This window comes from Canis lupus, chromosome 35 (assembly GCF_011100685.1).
Source record: "Canis lupus familiaris isolate Mischka breed German Shepherd chromosome 35, alternate assembly UU_Cfam_GSD_1.0, whole genome shotgun sequence".
Classification (NCBI taxonomy): domain Eukaryota; kingdom Metazoa; phylum Chordata; class Mammalia; order Carnivora; family Canidae; genus Canis; species Canis lupus.
Genome location: NC_049256.1, coordinates 26,759,504 through 26,777,655, shown reverse-complemented (window position 1 = coordinate 26,777,655; position 18,152 = coordinate 26,759,504). Strand labels below are relative to the sequence as shown.

General features: G+C 43.9%; 1 protein-coding gene and 1 long non-coding RNA gene across 3 annotated transcripts; one reads left to right on the top strand and one right to left on the bottom strand.

The window, feature by feature from the left end:
* Nucleotides 1-832: 832 nt before the first annotated feature.
* On the top strand, nucleotides 833-14,669 carry LOC119877883. Its single transcript, XR_005384443.1, has 2 exons — nucleotides 833-1,176; nucleotides 13,616-14,669. It is a non-coding gene; the product is annotated as an uncharacterized LOC119877883 (long non-coding RNA).
* Nucleotides 4,762-16,752, bottom strand: ZSCAN16 (zinc finger and SCAN domain containing 16). Of its 2 annotated transcripts, none has more exons than XM_038584440.1 (4): nucleotides 16,650-16,752; nucleotides 15,861-16,325; nucleotides 15,031-15,169; nucleotides 4,762-7,014 (listed from the first exon to the last, which is right to left on the bottom strand). In XM_038584440.1, the coding sequence occupies exons 2-4, from the start codon at nucleotides 16,284-16,286 to the stop codon at nucleotides 6,494-6,496; spliced, it is 1,086 nt and encodes a 361-aa protein (XP_038440368.1). In that variant the 5' UTR covers nucleotides 16,287-16,325; nucleotides 16,650-16,752; the 3' UTR covers nucleotides 4,762-6,493. The 2 variants fall into 2 exon arrangements, with proteins under 2 accessions (XP_038440368.1, XP_038440369.1); XM_038584441.1 differs by having other exon boundaries at nucleotides 15,900-16,325.
* Between the last annotated feature and the right edge of the window lie 1,400 nt (nucleotides 16,753-18,152).

Sequence of the window (18,152 nt, the reverse complement as noted above, 5' to 3'; positions counted from 1 at the left end):
CCAACGCACAGTGGCCCTTAAACTATGCAGATATGTGATACATTTCAGACAGGAAAAATGGTTTGATTTGTCGACTAGCTAAATTTAATCAATCTGATTCACCTTCCCCTTTCTTTTTTATTAATTCCTTCCTCCCGAGATCTGTCCTTATTCATCCAAGTAACTACTTCTCAAGAGCCTACCTGTGCCAGGTGCCCAGTCTGGTGAGAGTGCTGAAAGGAGCACATATATGAAGCTCCTTTGGACAATGACCACAACCTTGTCCATTCGTCATGGCTTGTCTGTTACTCAAGTCCTGCAGTTTACTTTTATGGGGGGGGGGGGGGAGCCAAAGTAGCTTGCCCTCTTAGCCTTCTAGGTTTTTGGCTGAGATACCCCCAACACCCAATAAAAAGACAGGTTAACAGGAGAGAAACCAGGCAGTAACAGGTGTACCTCCTGTGCAAGTGCGAGACCCAGGAAAACTCAGTGAATCCGTGAAATAGGCCCTATTCGCAAATGAAGATTTCTGGGGTTGGGGTGAAGCACAGTCCTGAAGGACGGGATTGCTACACAGATGTGTTATCTTCTGTATGACAAGAGGTTCTGGAGGCCTGGAGTCCTTCCTTCTCTTCCTCCCGGAGACATCCTCACAAATGGAAATTTCCCCTACACATGTAAATATTTCTTACAATGAAGTAACTCTCACGTGGTTTTCAGAGCTCCAGTCGTTTGTTCTTAAAAAAAAAAAATAATAATAATAATAACCAGCCTAAACTATCCTTACATCAAAGAGGCATATTTGGGGTGGCCGGTTTTGCTTTTCTCCTTCACTTTTCTTCCACATGAGAGGTGGCGGGGCGCAGAGGCCTGTCCCCACGGCCAGTCTCGGACCTCCCGTGGAACCCTGACGATGTGGCCCGCCCCACGGTCAAGGGGCTTTATGGGAATCTACCCCGCCGCCTGACCGAGCCCTCGGGAGCCCCCCAAACCCGCCTTTCTGGTCTCTTTCAGGCTGGAACCCGAGTGTTCCTGGCCTCGGGGAGGACCGAACCCTTTTCCCGGCGCTCTTACGACTGTAGCCACTTCCGGTTACTGGTAGCTGATGGTTCCGGAGCCGCTGGCTGGAAGGGCTGGCGCTGGGGGGGGAACAGCGGCGCTTCGGGCTAGGAAACCGGCCGGAGAGAGGGGCTGCTGGTGAGTGATGGGGCAGGGGGTGGCGGGGCGGGCCCGGCGCTGGGCCGGAGCGGGGCAGAACGGCGGTAACTGGGACCGTGACGGGTTATCGTTGGAAACAACCCCCAGGGTGACGGACCCGTGAAGGGAAGTCAGTGTGGGGTTGGACGCTCGGGGACAGTGTGCCGCCCGGGCGTCCGGATGCGGCGCCCCCCACGCGACCGCCTTCTTCCGGGGCCTTGGGGTCTCCGGGGCTAGGCAGGGAGCTGTGCGGTGCCCCAGCGGGACGCATGCGCAGCCCCTGGGCAGCTGTGTCTGCGGTTGCGTTTGCGCACCGCGTGCTCTCGGCTCCCCTCCGTAGGGTATGCCTGCCTGTCGACGCACCACCAGGCACCACCAATAGTAACATTCTCTTGCACGTGTATACCACAATTTCTCTATCCATGCATCCATCAATGGACGCTTAGGCTGTTTCCGTATCTTACCTGTCATAAATAATGCTGCGGTGAACATGGGGGCACGTGTATCTTTATTATTGTTTTTATTTTCTTTGGATAAATACCCAGAAGTGGAATTGCAGGATCATATACTTAGTTTTTTTGAGGACTGTCATACAGTGGTGGCACCACTTTACTTTCCCACCAACAGTGCACAAGGTCTCTTTCTCCACATCCTCATCAACAATTGTTATTTCTTGTCTTTTTGATACTAGCCATTCTCGCTGGTGTGAAGTAATATCTCCCTTTACTGTAACATAAGCTAATGGGGCAGAGATCTTGTTCCCTGCTATGTCCTCAGTACGTAGAATAGGGTTTGGCGCTGGAGGGGAGGAAAATTTCTTCCTGTACCCTTCGTGGTCTTCCATTTGGACTAAGAATTAAGTTTATTGGAGACAGGTTAACAGGAGAAAAGACCAGATGGAAGCCCAATAATGAACTTAAGACCTAAAAATGACCAAGGCAGGAAGTCTTTAAACTTTTTAGACAAAGAGACAATATACCTGTAAGGAATTGAGAGGACAGAGAAAACTTAACTTTGGGAGCTTCAATCAGTAAGGAATTTTAAACAGAATTTGGGCTGGGGTAGTAAATTAGTAAACAGTAACAAGGGTTATCTATACAGCCTTCTGGGCTCTAAATTTCCCATCTCTGGTGCTAAGGATGTATCCTTACCTCCTGGTACCTTTCACATGGGAGATTTATTTTCTGCTTTCAGGGGGACAGAAGAGGAGAGGAGTGTCCTTGCACCAGCTGTCTTTCCAGTAACTTATGTAAATGCTATAGTGGTACCTCATTTTGAGGCAGCCCGTCCTTGTCTCCTTATGTTTTTAAATTTAATTAAAATTAAGTGAAATTAAAATTGTAGTTCCTTAGTTTCATAGCCATGTGTACCTGGTGGCTACTATAGTGGACAGTGCAGATCTCAATCAAAAGTTTTTGTTCTTAGTTGGGTCAGGGGGCAAATGAGAGGGTGGCACCATAAGTATGCCAGGGAGGGAAGAGGAGAGTCTTGAGTGCAGATTCCCCTGGTCTTCAACAGTGAGGTATGGCTTCCTAAAGCAGATGAATTCTTCAGCATGATTGCTGTTAGTTTAGGTACTCCGTTAATCATTTTTTGGGGTAGGAAGAGGGTCTAAGCAGTGCTGGTTAAATGTACCATCTGTAAGTCGAATCTTACTGTGTATAAGGAACAGTCAGAAATCAGATTATTTTTCTACAGATAAGTTGTTCTCAACTGGGGGCGACTTTGCCCCTCAAGGGGGCATTTGATCCACCTTAAAAATGCTTGCTTATAGTTGGTGTAGTAGCATCTAGTGGTTGAAAGCCAAGAATACTGTTAAATGCCCTACAATGCAGGGGACAAGACAGTACAAGGAACTAGGTCTGGCTGAAAATGTCAACAGAATCAAGATGGAGAAAACTTGCTCTAGGGGATTTGAGGAGTTCTGAGTTCCTTCAGAACTTCAATATGACTTCCTTATGGGATCAGGGGAGAACAGCTTGTTTTGTTGAAGTATGTCAAGGTTTCTAGTTTTCATTGTTGATGGGCTTTTTGATTATAAACAAATAATGTTATGGTCAGGGTGAGGGGTGAGAATGGATACTTGTTGGATAGAGAAATAATACATGCTGTGCTTATAAGACTCTGTACCTTGGGATAAGGAGTTCATCTGTTCTCCTTTGTATGGCTTGTATCCTGTGACCCAGTCTCAAATGTGATTGATGCCTGTATGAGATTATTTTCGTTCTTTCACTTGTACCCTTGCTTCTCTTTCTCTCTCTCTCTTTTTTTTAAAAGATTTTATTTATTCATGAAAGAGAGAGAGAGAGAGAGAGAGAGCAGAGGCAGAGAAAGACGCAGGCTCCGTGCCGGGTGCTCGATCCCGGGACTCCAGGATTGCGCCCTGAGCCGAAGGCAGGCACTAAACCGCTGAGCCACCCAGGGATCCCCTGTACCTTTGCTTCTCATTTACAGAGATTGCCAACAGCTTCTGTCTTGTTTTTCAGCAAGACAAAAGATAAAGGGGGAAAAGCTATCCTTCAACATCTAGCTTTATTTTTAAAATAAGGATATTTCGGGATCCCTGGGTGGCGCAGCGGTTTGGCGCCTGCCTTTGGCCCAGGGCTTGATCCTGGAGACCCGGGATCGAATCCCACGTCGGGCTCCCGGTGCATGGAGCCTGCTTCTCCCTCTGCCTATGTCTCTGCCTTGCTCTCTCTCTCTCTGTGACTATCATAAAAAAAAAAAAAAAAAAAAAAAAAAAAAAATTAAAAAAAAAATAAGGATATTTCTAATACTAAAGATTTAATACTTTACTTTTCTCTTCAGGACCATTAAAAATCCTTTGTTTCAGATGCTTTGAAATACTGCTCAGGTACTTCTTTTTTTTTTTTTTTATAAAGATGTTGCATAGTTTATTTATTTTTAAGATTTTATTTATTTATTCATGATAGACATAGAGAGAGAGGCAGAGACACAGGCAGAGGGAGAAGCAGACTCCATGCAGGGAGCCCGATGCGGGACTCGATCCCGGGATCGCGCCCTGGGCCAAAGGCAGGCGCTAAGCCGCTGAGCCACCCAGGGATCCCATGCTCAGGTACTTCTAAGTCATAAAAACAAGTATGAGACTTGATGGTTTAAATTTTTCTACCAGTTGATGTAGACAAAGTAAATTTACATTTTTTTAAAGCAGCATTATGTTCAATAGATATAAAGGTTCAGTTTATCTTTATGGTGTTACAAGGAGTGACTTAAGATTCATATTCCAGTAGTAGTGGAGACAGAAATGACAGGTGGTTACTTAGTCACAATACAGAATTAAGTGTGTGTAATTCCTGTCTTCAGGAAGAGATTAGATCCCTTCCTGCTTGTTCTGGGGATGGCTATTCCTAGAACCATTGATTCATGGTGGTTTGATGTGCTGGGCCTCTGGGCACAATTTTTGTCATGTTATGATATTCTCAAACTAGGATTGTAAAACTGTTGCAAGTACATGAACTGCTAATACATTTCCAAGCCAAAAAGAAAAAATTGGATTGAGATAATAAACTAAGAGTGCAAGTTTCTTATCAGCATAGGTATCTGATGGGTAATTAAAGCTCTCAATTTTTTAAAAAGATTTTATTTATTTATTTATTCATGAGAGAGAGAGAGAGAGAGAGAGGCAGAGACACACACAGGCAGAGGGGGAAGCAGGCTCCATGCAAGAGGCCTGACATGGAACTCCACGCTGGGACTCCAGAGTCACGCCCTCGGCCAAAGGCAGGCGCCAAACCGCTGAGCCACTCAGAGATCCCCTAAAGCTTTCAATTTAGATTAGGTTATTGTATTTACTTTAATAATCTTCAATCATCCAATTACAATACACTTTTTTTAAAATTAAAAAAGTGCTATAAAGTTATTACTAAATACCTTTTTTAGAGTGTTTATATTTTATCTCCTGTTGCTACTACAGTCTCTTCATGTGTCTCTTTTACTACCTTCCTGAACTCAGAATTACACAATACCTAAATTGGAAGACGCATTACTGTTGATCGATTAGGACAGCAATGTCCCAATGATAAAAATGTGCATTTGTGCTGCTTAGTTCAATAGCTGCTAGCTGCATGTAGCTGCTGAGGACCTGTAATATCACTAAGGAACAGAATTCTCCACTTTGAGTGAATTTAATTTTAAATTTATACAGCCATGTGTGGGCACTGGCTACTCCACTGGACAATGCAGTTCTGGACCAATCCCTCCCCATCTCTCTCTGTTTAGAGGGACCTGAGTCTCAGAAGAGTGACTTATCCTCATTACTGTCATCCCCGGTCCCAGCAGCTCCTACTAATCACTTAGGCTTTCCTTTCCACTTGAACGTTTTCCTTGCCCTGCTGTGTTTTCTGATAGTTTCCTCCTTTTAAAGATTTCATTTATTTATTCATGAAACACACAGAGGCAGAGACATAGGCAGAGGGAGAAGCAGGCTCCATACAGGGAGTCCGATATGGGACTTGATCCTGGGACTCTGGGATCACACCCTGAGCCAAAGGCAGTCGCTCAACCGCTGAGCCACCCAGGTGTCCCTGATGGTTTCCTCTTTTTTAGTGTAGGCAAACAAATTCTGCAAAATGATTATACCCCCTACTTTAAGATAAAAAGGGGATTAATATTTAGGTCATTAAATCAGTAGTGATGGAAAACAAATAGTATTGTTTTAGTTTGTTTTTTTTTTTAAGATTTTATTTATTTATTCATGAGAGACAGAGAGAGAGAGAGAGAGAGAGAGAGAGGCAGAGACACAGGCAGAGAGAAGCAGGCTCCATGCAGGGAGCTCGTTGTGGGACTCCATCCGGGGACTCCAGGATCAGGCCCTGGACTGAAGGCGGCGCTAAACCGCTGAGCCACCCGGGCTGCCCTTGTTTTAGTTTTTAACGTCAAAAGAAGCTTTAACTTAATACAACATACCTGGTAGGCCTCTACTATGTCCTCTACAGAAGGAGAAATGAAGGCAGAGAAAAATGTGAATGCTTTCCCTAACGTCATACACAGAATGTCAAGTGAAAAGGAAAGCTGAGAAACAGAATTCACTATTTTTCAACCAGGAAACATGGTAATTTTGGGCTGCAAGTGAACAGGCTGTCAATAGACATTTCCAAAATAACCCTTAATGCTTCTTAAGAAACTGAACTAATTTAGAAATAAAAGGAAATTTCCTCAGGTATATTCTCTGGTGCCAGAGAAATGTTTAATGACTGAGGATCATTGCCTACATTCAGGATACTCACAGTTCCTAAGGCATATTCTTTGATAACTAAGGAGACCTGAGTAGCTGAAGAACTTCTGTTACTTCACCATCTTAGTAAAGCTTATTTGCAGTATGAATTCTTTGATGTCTGATCAGGGCTGAACTTACACGGAAAGGCCTCCCACACTCATCACATTCATAGGGTTTTTCACCTGTGTGGATTCTCTGATGCTGAATAAGACCTGTGCGCCCACTAAAATCTTTCCCACATTCTTCACATTTATAGGGTTTCACTCCAGTGTGTACTCTGTGGTGTCCAATAAGATGGGAGCGTTGAATGAACGCTTTTCCACATTCATTGCATTTGTAGGGCTTCTCTCCAGTGTGAGTCCTCCTGTGCTTACTAAGGTCTGAGCTGTGACTGAAACTTTTCCCACAGTCATCACATGCATAGCGTCTTCTTTCCTTCTGTTGCCACTCTAATCTACCTTCACTTTCAGTAGCATCTTTGGATTCAGGATGCTGAAGAATGTCTTTGTTAAGTCTGTCATTTATCTTCCCAAGGAATTCTGTATCCTTGGGCCTATGTTCCTTCTGGGACAGAGCTTCATCCTTAATTCTGGTTTTATTACCTGTAACAAAGAGTTCACAAACATGTCCTAATCTAGGTTTGAGAAGCAAACCCTATGAAAGAAAGAACACATAAATGTTATAAATGTATTATAAAAAATGTCGGGATGCGTGAGTGGCTCAGTGGTTGAGCGTATGCCTTCGGCTCAGGGTGTGATCCTGGGATTCTGGGATCAAGTCCCACATTGGGCTCCCTGTGAGGAGCCTGCTTCTCTCTCTGCCTATGTCTCTGCCTTCTGTGTCTCATGAATAAATAAAATATTTAAAAACAAAACAAAACAAAGTCACATACAATGCACAAACTAGATATTTGGCACCATCAAAACATATATTGATATTATAAGGAAGAGACTAAGAGGCCAGTAGGGAAGACAGCAGCAGGATACATTATTTGGGAACAGACTAAGAAGAGAGGAAAAAGGCAATGATGTGGATCAGGGGGTTATAATCCCTTGCAAAGGCAGAATGGTGAGGGACTAAGAGGGACCGATGGGGATTACAGAATAGAGATGGGGCAGAGGTAAAAGTTTGGGAGAAACATGCAGGGGCCTAAAACACAGGTGATTAAGTGGCAATAAAACTGAGTAAAAGTGGAAAAGACTGGGATTAGGAATCTAAAAGGAATGCAGTGAGTGGGAACCATCAAAGGAGGGGAATGTGTAAATAATTAATTGAAAGCATACCAAGAGTATGTAGGTTAGGAAAATTAGCAGGAAGTGACAATGGATGGTCTGGTGTGCTGGGTTGAATACTTTTTTTCCCCCTGAAACTGATCTCCTCACTCTCATCTCTTCCCATCCAAATCCTAGCATGGTGGTTCCCTCAAACTTGACTGTGCATCAGAATCACTTTGGATGACTTATTAAAACAGAACGCCAAGCTTTCTGACCCCAGAACTTCTGATTTGAAAAAGATGGAGTATGGGTTAAGAATTTGTATTTTTTTTTTTTTTACATTTTTAAAAAAATATTTCATTTATTTATTCATGAGAGACATAGAGGCAGAGACAGGCAGAGGGAGAAGCCGGCTCCATGCAGGGAGCCCAATGTGGGACTCGATCCTGGGATTCCAGGATCACACCCTGGGCCGAAGGCAGGGGCCAAACTGTTGAGCCACCCAGGGATCCCCAAGAATTTGTATTTCTAACAAGTTCCCTGGTGTGATAGATATTGCTGGTCCAGGGAACACACTTTGAGAACCACAGGCCTAGCTATTATGCAAGGTCCATCTCAAATGCTCTCTCCTCCAGGAAGTCTTCTCTAATCTCCTAAATTGGATGTGCTCTTTCCCTCTTCCTGCTCCCCATGTCCTCAACCCCAAGCTTAGCACAAAATAGCACACGATAGCAAGTACTCAATATTTGTTAAGATGAATTTTATGAAAAAATAGCTGTTCTGATGATTTTGGGGGGGAAGAGAAAGTGTCACCTATTTCATCATGCTGTGACCACCATTTCAACAAATCTAGGAATCCTAACTGTGCAACAGTTCATTTAATTACTGCTTTCAGTGGTCACTTGGCATGATGGAAGCAGCAGCAAGAGCTACCAGATATTTCAATGCCTGGGCTTGGGGTGGAAAACACTAGGTTACATGGCTCACTGACTGCCATGTTGTAAGTCTGCCCTTCACTGTCATCACCATATCCCCTTGCTATACCAGTCTTCAAATCTGTTCCTTCTTAACGACTTTTTTTTTTTAAACCAGGCAGTAGACTTTCTCAAAGTTTGGATATTTGCTCTAAGTTGACATTGTTTTGGAATCTAAATGCCATATTATCTTTGGCTAGAAATGACAAAGACTAAATTAGAACCAGGAGGTCTAGATTCCAGTCTGGGAATTATCTGATTGTTTAAATTTTGGCAGATGACAACTATCTTGGTTTCTTTCTTTCTTTTTTAAAGATTTTATCTATTCATGAGAGAGAGAGAGAGAGAGAGGGGCAGAGACATAGGCAGAGGGAGAAGGGAGCCTGATGTGGGACTTGATCCTAGGATCACGCCCTGAGCTGAAAGGCAGACGTTCAACTGCTGAGCCACCCAGGCATCCCTATTTTGGTTTCCTTATCACCTCTGTGCCCTCCTTTTTACCCATAGTTTGATTAGATGAGGGGATGTATGATAAAATGTTTGTGAAAGTATAATGTATAACAGAGTATTGCTGAGTTAATAGGGTAATAATGATCAAGTGAATCATGGAAATTAGAGACACTTTCATACCATTAAGAAAAGCGTTCTCAAACATCATCATATTGGTTCAACCACTTCTTTTATATATAGCTGTCACTAGTGGTTGGCTTTCCTGTGGCTTACTGAAGATGAATATTAAAAAAAAAAGAAACAAAAGGTTTATTCTAAGGTCAGTTCACCATCTTCAGTGTAATCTACTAGTCCTCAGGATGAGTCTTCCCCCACAATTTCAGAAGAAATCTAGAGAAAAATCCCACCAGGACTTCAAAAGGCTATTTTCTTTCTTATTTTGAATACAAGGTTGGTTTTTCATGGGTCAGCAATTGAAATGACAGTCCTCTCCCTTACATCTGTACAGAACAATGTACAGAATAATATTGTATGGAAATTGTCAAATGTAAGTTTTCTCATCTCAGAGACCTGTAGTCTACTTCTTGGTCAATTGGGAGTTTCAGAGCTTTATTTATATATCTAAGTGCCAGCTAGTCTCAGAGTCTCAGGCCAATAGGATTCCAGGAGACCTTCTTTCAAAGATTTCCTTATTTGGGGATGGTGTGATGGTGGGGGGCGGGGCAGGAGGGGGAGTGCAAGGGAGAGCTTAAGTGGGAGGAGGGACAGAGGGAGAGAGAGAATCTCAAGCAGACAACTCGCTGAGCATGGAACCCAACACTGGGCTTGATCTAATGACTTGAGCTGAAATCAACAGCTGGATGCTTAACTGAATGAGCCAACCTAGGTGCCCCTCGAGACCTTTTAGAGCAGATAAAATGAAAAATATTTGGATCTAAAATCTTGTGTACAACTTGCTTCACGGTCTAGGGGAGCAAGGACAAGGTTAAAAGCTGAGTGAAGTGAATCTGGAACAGAGTTAAGGAGACTTTTATTTATTGGTAATGGAGGATCAGTGTTGTGGGGAGTAGCATGTCCAAAAAGTTCCCTTTGAGATACTTTAATTTTAAAGTATTAAAAATTAGCACATTTGTGCTACAAAGAATTCTAAGATACTCTGCTCTCCCAAGTTTTTCTGTCATCTATGAAGATAATTCTGTATTAAGGGAGTACTACTGTTTTAATTCCCAGTTATGTTTACAGAGAGTAGTCCTATTACCCTAGCCAACAGCTAATACAAATAATACCTTACTGGTATGGATAAAATGAAATTTTTAAACCAGATATAGTGTGTAAAAGTTTATTTAATGATAAATTTATTTTTGAAAGATAGTGACTAAATTTTGGTACATTATCCTGATGGCTGTTAATGATTGTTCTGGACCAGCAGGCAGGAGCCCCAGGTTCTGACTGTAATCTTAGCTCTGCCTTTACTCTTTGGAAACAGACTAAATCACAACCACTGTGGGTATATTTCTTCAAATGTAAAATGAGGATTTGGACCAGACATTAATATGCTTTTAATAAAATTGAGAGACACGTCTTGAAATGTGTTATGATTTCTGCAGGGTTTTGTTTTGTTTTTGTATTGTTTTGGTGGGTTTTGTATTTTGCTTCTCAGTTGTTTTGGTAAGGGGTGTGTTGATGGTGGTGACACAGATAAAAATTGTGTATGGCTCTTGGTGTTGTACCTTAGGGAAAAAGTCATATTCATACTGTTCAATGCAGACAAATGTATTCCCTAAAAATTCTCAGGCCTCGTACGGTAACTACATTTCAGGAAGCACCTTTCAGTAGATTAGATTAAGAAAACGCCTGGGTGGCTCAGTGGTTAAACATCTGCCTTTGGCTCGGGTTGTGATCCCAGGATCCTGGGATCAGGCTCCCTGCAGGGAGCTTGCTTCTCCCTCTGCCCCCCCACCCCTTTCTTCATGAATGAATGAATGAATGAATAAAATATTTTTTTAAATAAATAAAATCTTAAAAAAAGACAATTCATATTTTCCCTTGGAAAGTTATTTTAATAGCAACACAGGGCAGCCCAGGTGGCGCAGCAGTTTAGCGCTGCCTTCAGCCCAGGGTGATACTGGAGACCCAGGATCGAGTCCCACATTGGACTCCCTGCATGGAGCCTGCTTCTCCCTCTGCCTGTGTTTCTGCCTCTCCCTCTCTCTCTCTCTCTCTTTCTCTCTCTGTGTCCCTCATGAAGAAATAAATAAAATCTTAAAAAAAAAAAAATAGCAACACATATAAGCCTCTACAATTTTAGGTATAGGAACTGTGTATTTTTCTGAATTTGTAACATGCTGTAGAGTGAAACCAGTCCAAAAATATTAAAAAAGACCAAGGAAAGACCATCTAGAACTTAAAGTTTTGCACAATTAGTCATAATCAATAATTGTATGTTCTACACAGAATTTAGCATGTTGACATATTACATTATTGTGATTCCCCCTTTTTAAAAAAATATTTTATTTATTTGAGAGACAGCCTGAGAAAGCATGAGCAGGGGGGGAGGGGCAGAAGGAGAGGGAAAAGCAGGCTCCTGGCTGAGCAGGGAGCCCAACATGGAGCTCAAGACCTGAGCCTAAGGCAGACGCTTAACTGACTGAGCCACCCAAGTGCCCTATTGTGACCTATTTTACGACTGACTGCATGTCCTGTCTCCTCCCAAAAGCAGAGAGAAATTTTTCTTTCTTTCTTTTTTTTTAAGATTTTATTTATTTATTCATAGAGACAGAGAGGCAGAGACACAGGCAGAGGGAGAAGCAGGCATCATACAGAGAGCCTGACGTGGGACTCGATCCAGGGTCTCCAGGATCACGCCCTGGGCTGCAGGCGGCGCTAAACCGCTGCACCACCGGGGCTGCCTGAGAAATTTCTTATAATAGGCCTGCTCACAGAAAAAAGATGAAGACTCCATATAGTTAAGCTTACTAAAGCTTATTAAAATAGTCTGCATCTTTTACCTTTTGCCTTCTGAAACTATTTTTGACTACCATTAACTTCTAAATGCCAAATTCAGTGAGTTGATGTTTATCAGTTCTTAATCCTGTGTCCTATTAGTAGCATTGGCTATAGCTGGCTGGAATTCCTGGTGTCTTTAGTGACACCACCCTCTCCTGCTTCTCTTATCTGACAGTCCCTGATCTTTACAGAATCCTCTTCATCCACCCAAACTTCAAATGGTGGCATGCCTCAGAAATTTACATGTGGCTCTCTCTTTTTTAAAAGATTTTATTTATTTGAAGAAAGGGAGTGACTCCTGGGTGGCTCAGTGGTTGAGCATCTGCCTTTGGCTCAGGGCGTGATCCCGGAATCCCGGGATCGAGTCCCACATCAGGCTCTCTACACGGAGCCTGTTTCTCCTCCCTCTGCCTATGTCTCTGCTTCTCTCTGTGTCTCTCGTGAATAAATAAAATCTTAAAAAAAAAAAAAAAAAAGCATGAGCAGGGGGACAGGCAGAGGGAGAAGGAGACTCCTCACTGAGCAGGGAGCCTGATATGGTATCTGGTCCTGGGATCATGACCTGAGAGGAAGGCAGACCCCCAATCCCTATTTGATTGCAGGTGTCTCTCTTCTCCTCACTTTATATATATATATTCTTCTTGGTAAACTTCACCTATAGCCATGTCTTCTATCATGTACCCACTGAGGAATCCCAAACCTCTTATCTCCTTCTATATCTTTCTCCCATATGTAGAACCATATTTTTATATATATATATATATATATATATATATATATTTTTTTTTTTTTTTTTAAGATTTTAATTTGACAGAGAACGTGCGCACAAGCAGGGGGAAGGGTCCAGGGAGAAGCAGACCCCTTGCTGAGCATGGACACATTCCCAATGCAGGGCTCAATCCCAGATCCTGGGACCATGACCTGAGCTGAATTAGAGGCTCAACTGACTGAGCCACCCATGTGCCCCTAGAACCACGTATTTTTTTTAAAGTTTATATATATATTTTTAAGGATTTATATTTATTCACTTGCTTATTTATTTATGAATGATAGACACAGAGAGAGAGAGAGAGAGAGAGGCAGAGACACAGGAGGAGGGAGAGGCAGGCTCCATGCCGGGAGCCCAACCGCGGAACTCGATCCCAGGACTCCAGGATTGCGCCCTGGGCCAAAGGCAGGCGCCAAACCGCTGAGCCACCCAGGGATCCCCTAGAACCATATTTTAATCTGTATTGCCTACTGGATGCATGTTTTAGGGATAGAGCAAATTCACATGTATAAAAGCTGAATCCATTGTTTTCACACACACGATATTCCCACCTTCTGATTTTCCTATCAATTACTGACACCATTATCTGCAAGTTGCCCAAGTCACAAACTTGGATTTTTATTAAAATACCCCCCACTATCAGTATCTAATCAGACCTGTTCATTAATAAATGAATAACAAATATCTCTTGAATTTTCTCTTTCCAGCCTTATTTGAGCACTGGTCTATAATCTTCTATATTTGAAAGTGGTCTCCCCTCAACCCCCTTTTGTTTATTTTCTATTTACAGCGGTGTCCTCGTTTACTTACAGACTTTGGAAAATAGAGAAGAATAAGTCACCTGTGATTTCATTACCTTCAAATAATCTTTGTCTACATTTGGAGATATCCTTCCAATATCTTTCTTTGTAACTTTAAAAAAGTAGAATCATGGATAGTGATTTTTTTTTTAATTTTATTTATTTATTCATGAGAGAGACAGAGAGAGAAAGGCAGAGACAGGCAGAGGGAGAAGCACGCTCCATGCAGGGAGCCCGATGTGGGACTCGATCCCGGGGCTCCAGGATCAGGCCCTGGGCTGAAGGTGGCGTTAAACCGCTGAGCTACCCAGGCTGCCCATGGATAGTGATTGTTAAACACCAATCTGTCATCCACTCCTCTATCTCTATGTAAAATAATGTAACGGGGGCACCTAGATGGTTGGTTGAGTATTTGACTTGATTTCAGCTCAGGTCTTGATCTCAATGTTTTGAGTTCAAGCCCTGTGTTGGTGTTGGAGCATGGAGCCTACTTTAAATAAAATAATGTAACAAACATCCCTGTGATAGGATGAAATTCTGTTTCCTCAGCATGGTATTCAGGAATACCATGGCTGAGCATCTGCCTTTGGCTACTTCCCTACTGGCTTTTGATTTTTCAAAATTCTCTTTATCAAAATCAAAATCAACTCAGAGCAATTGCTATTCTTAGAATGTTATGCTTTCATGCCAGCCTTCCCCTGCCCCTAGTGTTGTAGCTCTAAGTCACCAGTGTGACTGCATTTGGAAAAGAGGCCTTTAAGAAGTAATTAAGGAGGACAGCCCAGGTGGCTCAGTGGTTTGGCGCCGCCTGCAGCCCAGGTGTGATCCTGGAGACAGAGGATCGAGTCCCATGTCCGGCTGCCTGCATGGAGCCTGTTTTTCCCTCTGTCTCTGCCTCTCTCATAAATAAATAAATACCATGTGAAGACCCAGCAAGTCTGTGAGTCAAGGAGAAGCCTCACCAGAAACCAAGGCTGCTAACACCTTGATCTTGGACTTTCCAGCCTCTACAACGGAGAAAATAAATTTCTGTTGTGTAAGTCACCCAGCTTGTGGTATTTTGTTCTGGTAGCTCTAATAGACTAATACAAGGCATCAAATTCTCCTGCTCAAAATCTAAATTTAAGAGAATTTAGAACTAGGATCACCCAATAACAAACAGAAATGTATTATTAAGTATTTAAATCCCATCCCCCCAATCATTGGGCCAAAAAGCAGCTTTTAAGTCTAATGAAAAACTAAAATTTAATTCTTTCCATGATGAGGCAGTGGTAAGAAGGGGGGGATAAAATCTTCCACAGTGAGATGGAGGATTAGCAAGAAAACTTGGCAAAGGAGAACATTAAGGGAGAAAGCTCCTAACACAAGGAACCACATCTTCCCTCACACATAAACTTCTCCTTACCATTCCTTTGGGGCTCCCTGGATTCCTGCTCCTGCTGAGTCTTCTTGGGACGGAGCTGGGTAGTCAGTGACTCATGGGGCCTTCCCAAGGGGGTCAACTTGTCCAAAAGCGTGTCCTGTCTTTCTGATGTGGCTGGGAGCTGGGAACAATGAAGTATGATTGGGCTTATAAGGCAGATTTTGTGAAAGAACTTAAAAGAACTTCAGAGAGAGGATCAAAAGAAGCATTTGCCAGGGACCAGGAACACAAAAGAGAAAAATTCTCGTTGAAGTGCAGAAGTAATAATGACTAAAAAAAGTAGAGGCAGAAACTAATCTCTACACCTCAGGCCACTCTAGAGTGAAATTCAGTGTCTCACAAAGATTGGCACAGGTTCAGGATCACGGTCTTCAGACTTGGAAAGAACCTTAAAAATTATCTAGTCCAACTGCCACCCAATGGGGGCATTTCTTCTCTAACTGCATTGTCCAATAGGATAGCCTCAAGCATGAAGTGCTTACAGAGCTCTTGCAAGGTGGTTAGAAGGAATGAAGATATGTAAAGTGTAAAACATACACTGAATTTTTAAAAACAGTACAAAAAAAGAATAAAAATGAGGTATTTTACCAGGTAGCCCATTTTTTAAATAGATAGCTATGAATGTTGGGAGAACGCTTAGTTTACTTCTGAAGCCTACCTGCCTTCCTGCAACTTGTCCCAGATCCCAGCCTTCCAAACTGATTCTGAATCCCGTTTCCTGTGTCTTTACTCAGCCACACTGGAGTTATTGGACACTGGCAGCTAGGTCCCTCCCTAAGCCTTGCTCTTCGCTAGGATAACCTACTACAGACCTTCAGGTGTCCTTTCACAGCCGAGTGTCCCCTTCCCACCTGCTTGCGCGGTTCCTCCAGCTCCCTCTCCAGGTCCTCCAGCACGGTGACCGCCTCCTCTCCTGTCCTCGGGTGGTGCGCCTGCACCCACGCTTGCAGGTCCCGAGGAAGAATGCTCAGGAACTGCTCCAACACCAGCAGGTCTAAAATCTGCTCCTTGGTGTGGTATTCCGGCCTCAGCCACTGGCGGCAGAGCTCCCAGAGCTGGGAGAGGGCTTCGCGGGGTCCGGGAGCGTCCTGATAACACAGCTTCCTGAAGTGCTGCCTGAAGAGCTCCCTCCTGTGAGGGCTGGAGTTCGCGGTGATCGTGTCCCGTGCCCAGGCGTGGTCTTCGGGCTTGATCGTCACGAGTCCTTCCTGTTCTTCGGGTTTCGGGGTTGCGGCCATTCTGGTTGCGTGAGGACAGTCCTCTCTGGGGCTGGACTCCTGTTACCGCAGAGAAACGACCAAGCTGCTGTGGACAGGACACTCACGAAGGGACCAGAGCGAGCAGACCGTCTTCCAACGCTGAAGCGGGGCCACGGTCTGACACCAGGCCCTCATTTAGACCACCTGGGAGACCCTCGGGTTTCTCACGCGACTGAAGCGGCGCGCACCCGTCAGCACCGAGTGACCACGCAGATTCCACGGCCCGCGGGGCGCAGCTTCCCGGGCGTCCGCTCTCATCCCGTGCCCCTGCACAAGCGCGGGACCACGCCGAGGGAGCCCTCCCGCCTCCCTTTCCCTGCCCAGGAGACACGGCCGACTCACCCTGACGCGCGCACGGACGCAAGCGCCACGGCGGCCCCCCTCGGCCACCGGAACAAAGACCGGACTCCGCCGACCAGGGCGCCCCGCCGCGGGCCTCGGCACTTCCGGCCGCTCTAGGAAGCCGCGCCTCGTTGGTGGCGCCCGGCTCCCTTCCGGCCCCGCCCACGGAGGACCCCGAGGGCAGCCACGTACACCGGCCCGCTGTGCGGGGGGCGGCGCCGCGCCTCTCGGTTCTCAAGAATTTTTTAGGTTTACTGATTAAATACGTAGTGTAGAAAAGTAAGACATTATCACAGCTCAATGTTTAAAAAGAATACGTGTTCTCCAGCATCTAGTGTTGCCCTCCCGTGTTCCTCCGGACACACGCACCTTCCTTCCCTCCTGCACAAACGGTAGCATCTCCGCGCCTTGCTTCCGCCTTCCCAGCAGCTAATACTGGAGATGGTGCATAGAGGGTTCCCTCGAGCCTGCTTTTTTTTTTTTCTTTTCAAGCAATTGCGTAGTATTTTTCATATGTGCCATCATTTATTAATAATTACTTCACTGATGGCCATATAGGTTGTTTTCAATCTTTATTTTGAAACGCTGCTGCAGCAAATTACTGTAAACAAATCTTTCTCATGTGTAAGGGTATTTACATAGAATATATTACCAGAAATAGAATTACTAGAGTACAGAGTAGGGACATTGTACTTTTGTTAGTGCCAAATTACCAATCATAGAACCTACTAGAGATGTTCATGTTTACCTGTCTTTGTCAAAGCAACCTCATAAAATATTTTGATCTTTGCCAATCTGATGGGTTAGAAATGCTTAGTTTTTTTTTTTTTTTACCCCTCTTTCCCTTTCTTACCCAAATACTGATTATTCATCTGCTATGCCAGGCAATTTTTTAAAAGATTTTTTAAAAATTCATTTATTCATGAGAGACACACAGAGAGAGGCAGAGACATAGAGGAGAAGCAGGCTCCCTGCTGGGAGCCCAATGTGGGACTGGAGCCCAATGTGGGATCACGACCTGAGCCAAAGGCAGACACGCTCAATCACTGAGCCACCCAGGTCACCCTATGCCAAGGCATTATTCTGGAAGCTGGAACTATAGTTTAAGGGAAAATAATACCCTTACCTTCATGGAATTTGTAATTTAGTATGTGTGCTTGTGTGTATGAGGTAAGGAGGCAGACAATAAACAAGAAAAATATATAGTGTATTAGATGGTGAGTGTTAGTGCCAAGGAGGAAATAAAGGAAATACAAAGTTTGGGGTGAGAATGAAGTAATGCAATTTTAAATAGGGTGGTCATAAAGAATCTCACTAGTACACTGACATTTGAGCAAAGATTGAGGGAGATGAATGGGTGTATCATCAGGGGTGATATCGTGGATACCTGTCCATGATACCTGTCCAAATGGTATCATTAAAAGAAGAAGAAAACATGCACTTCACATGGTTCAAAGCTGTTTCAGGGAGAGGGGTAGCAAAGGCACAGCCTGGAGTGTAGAG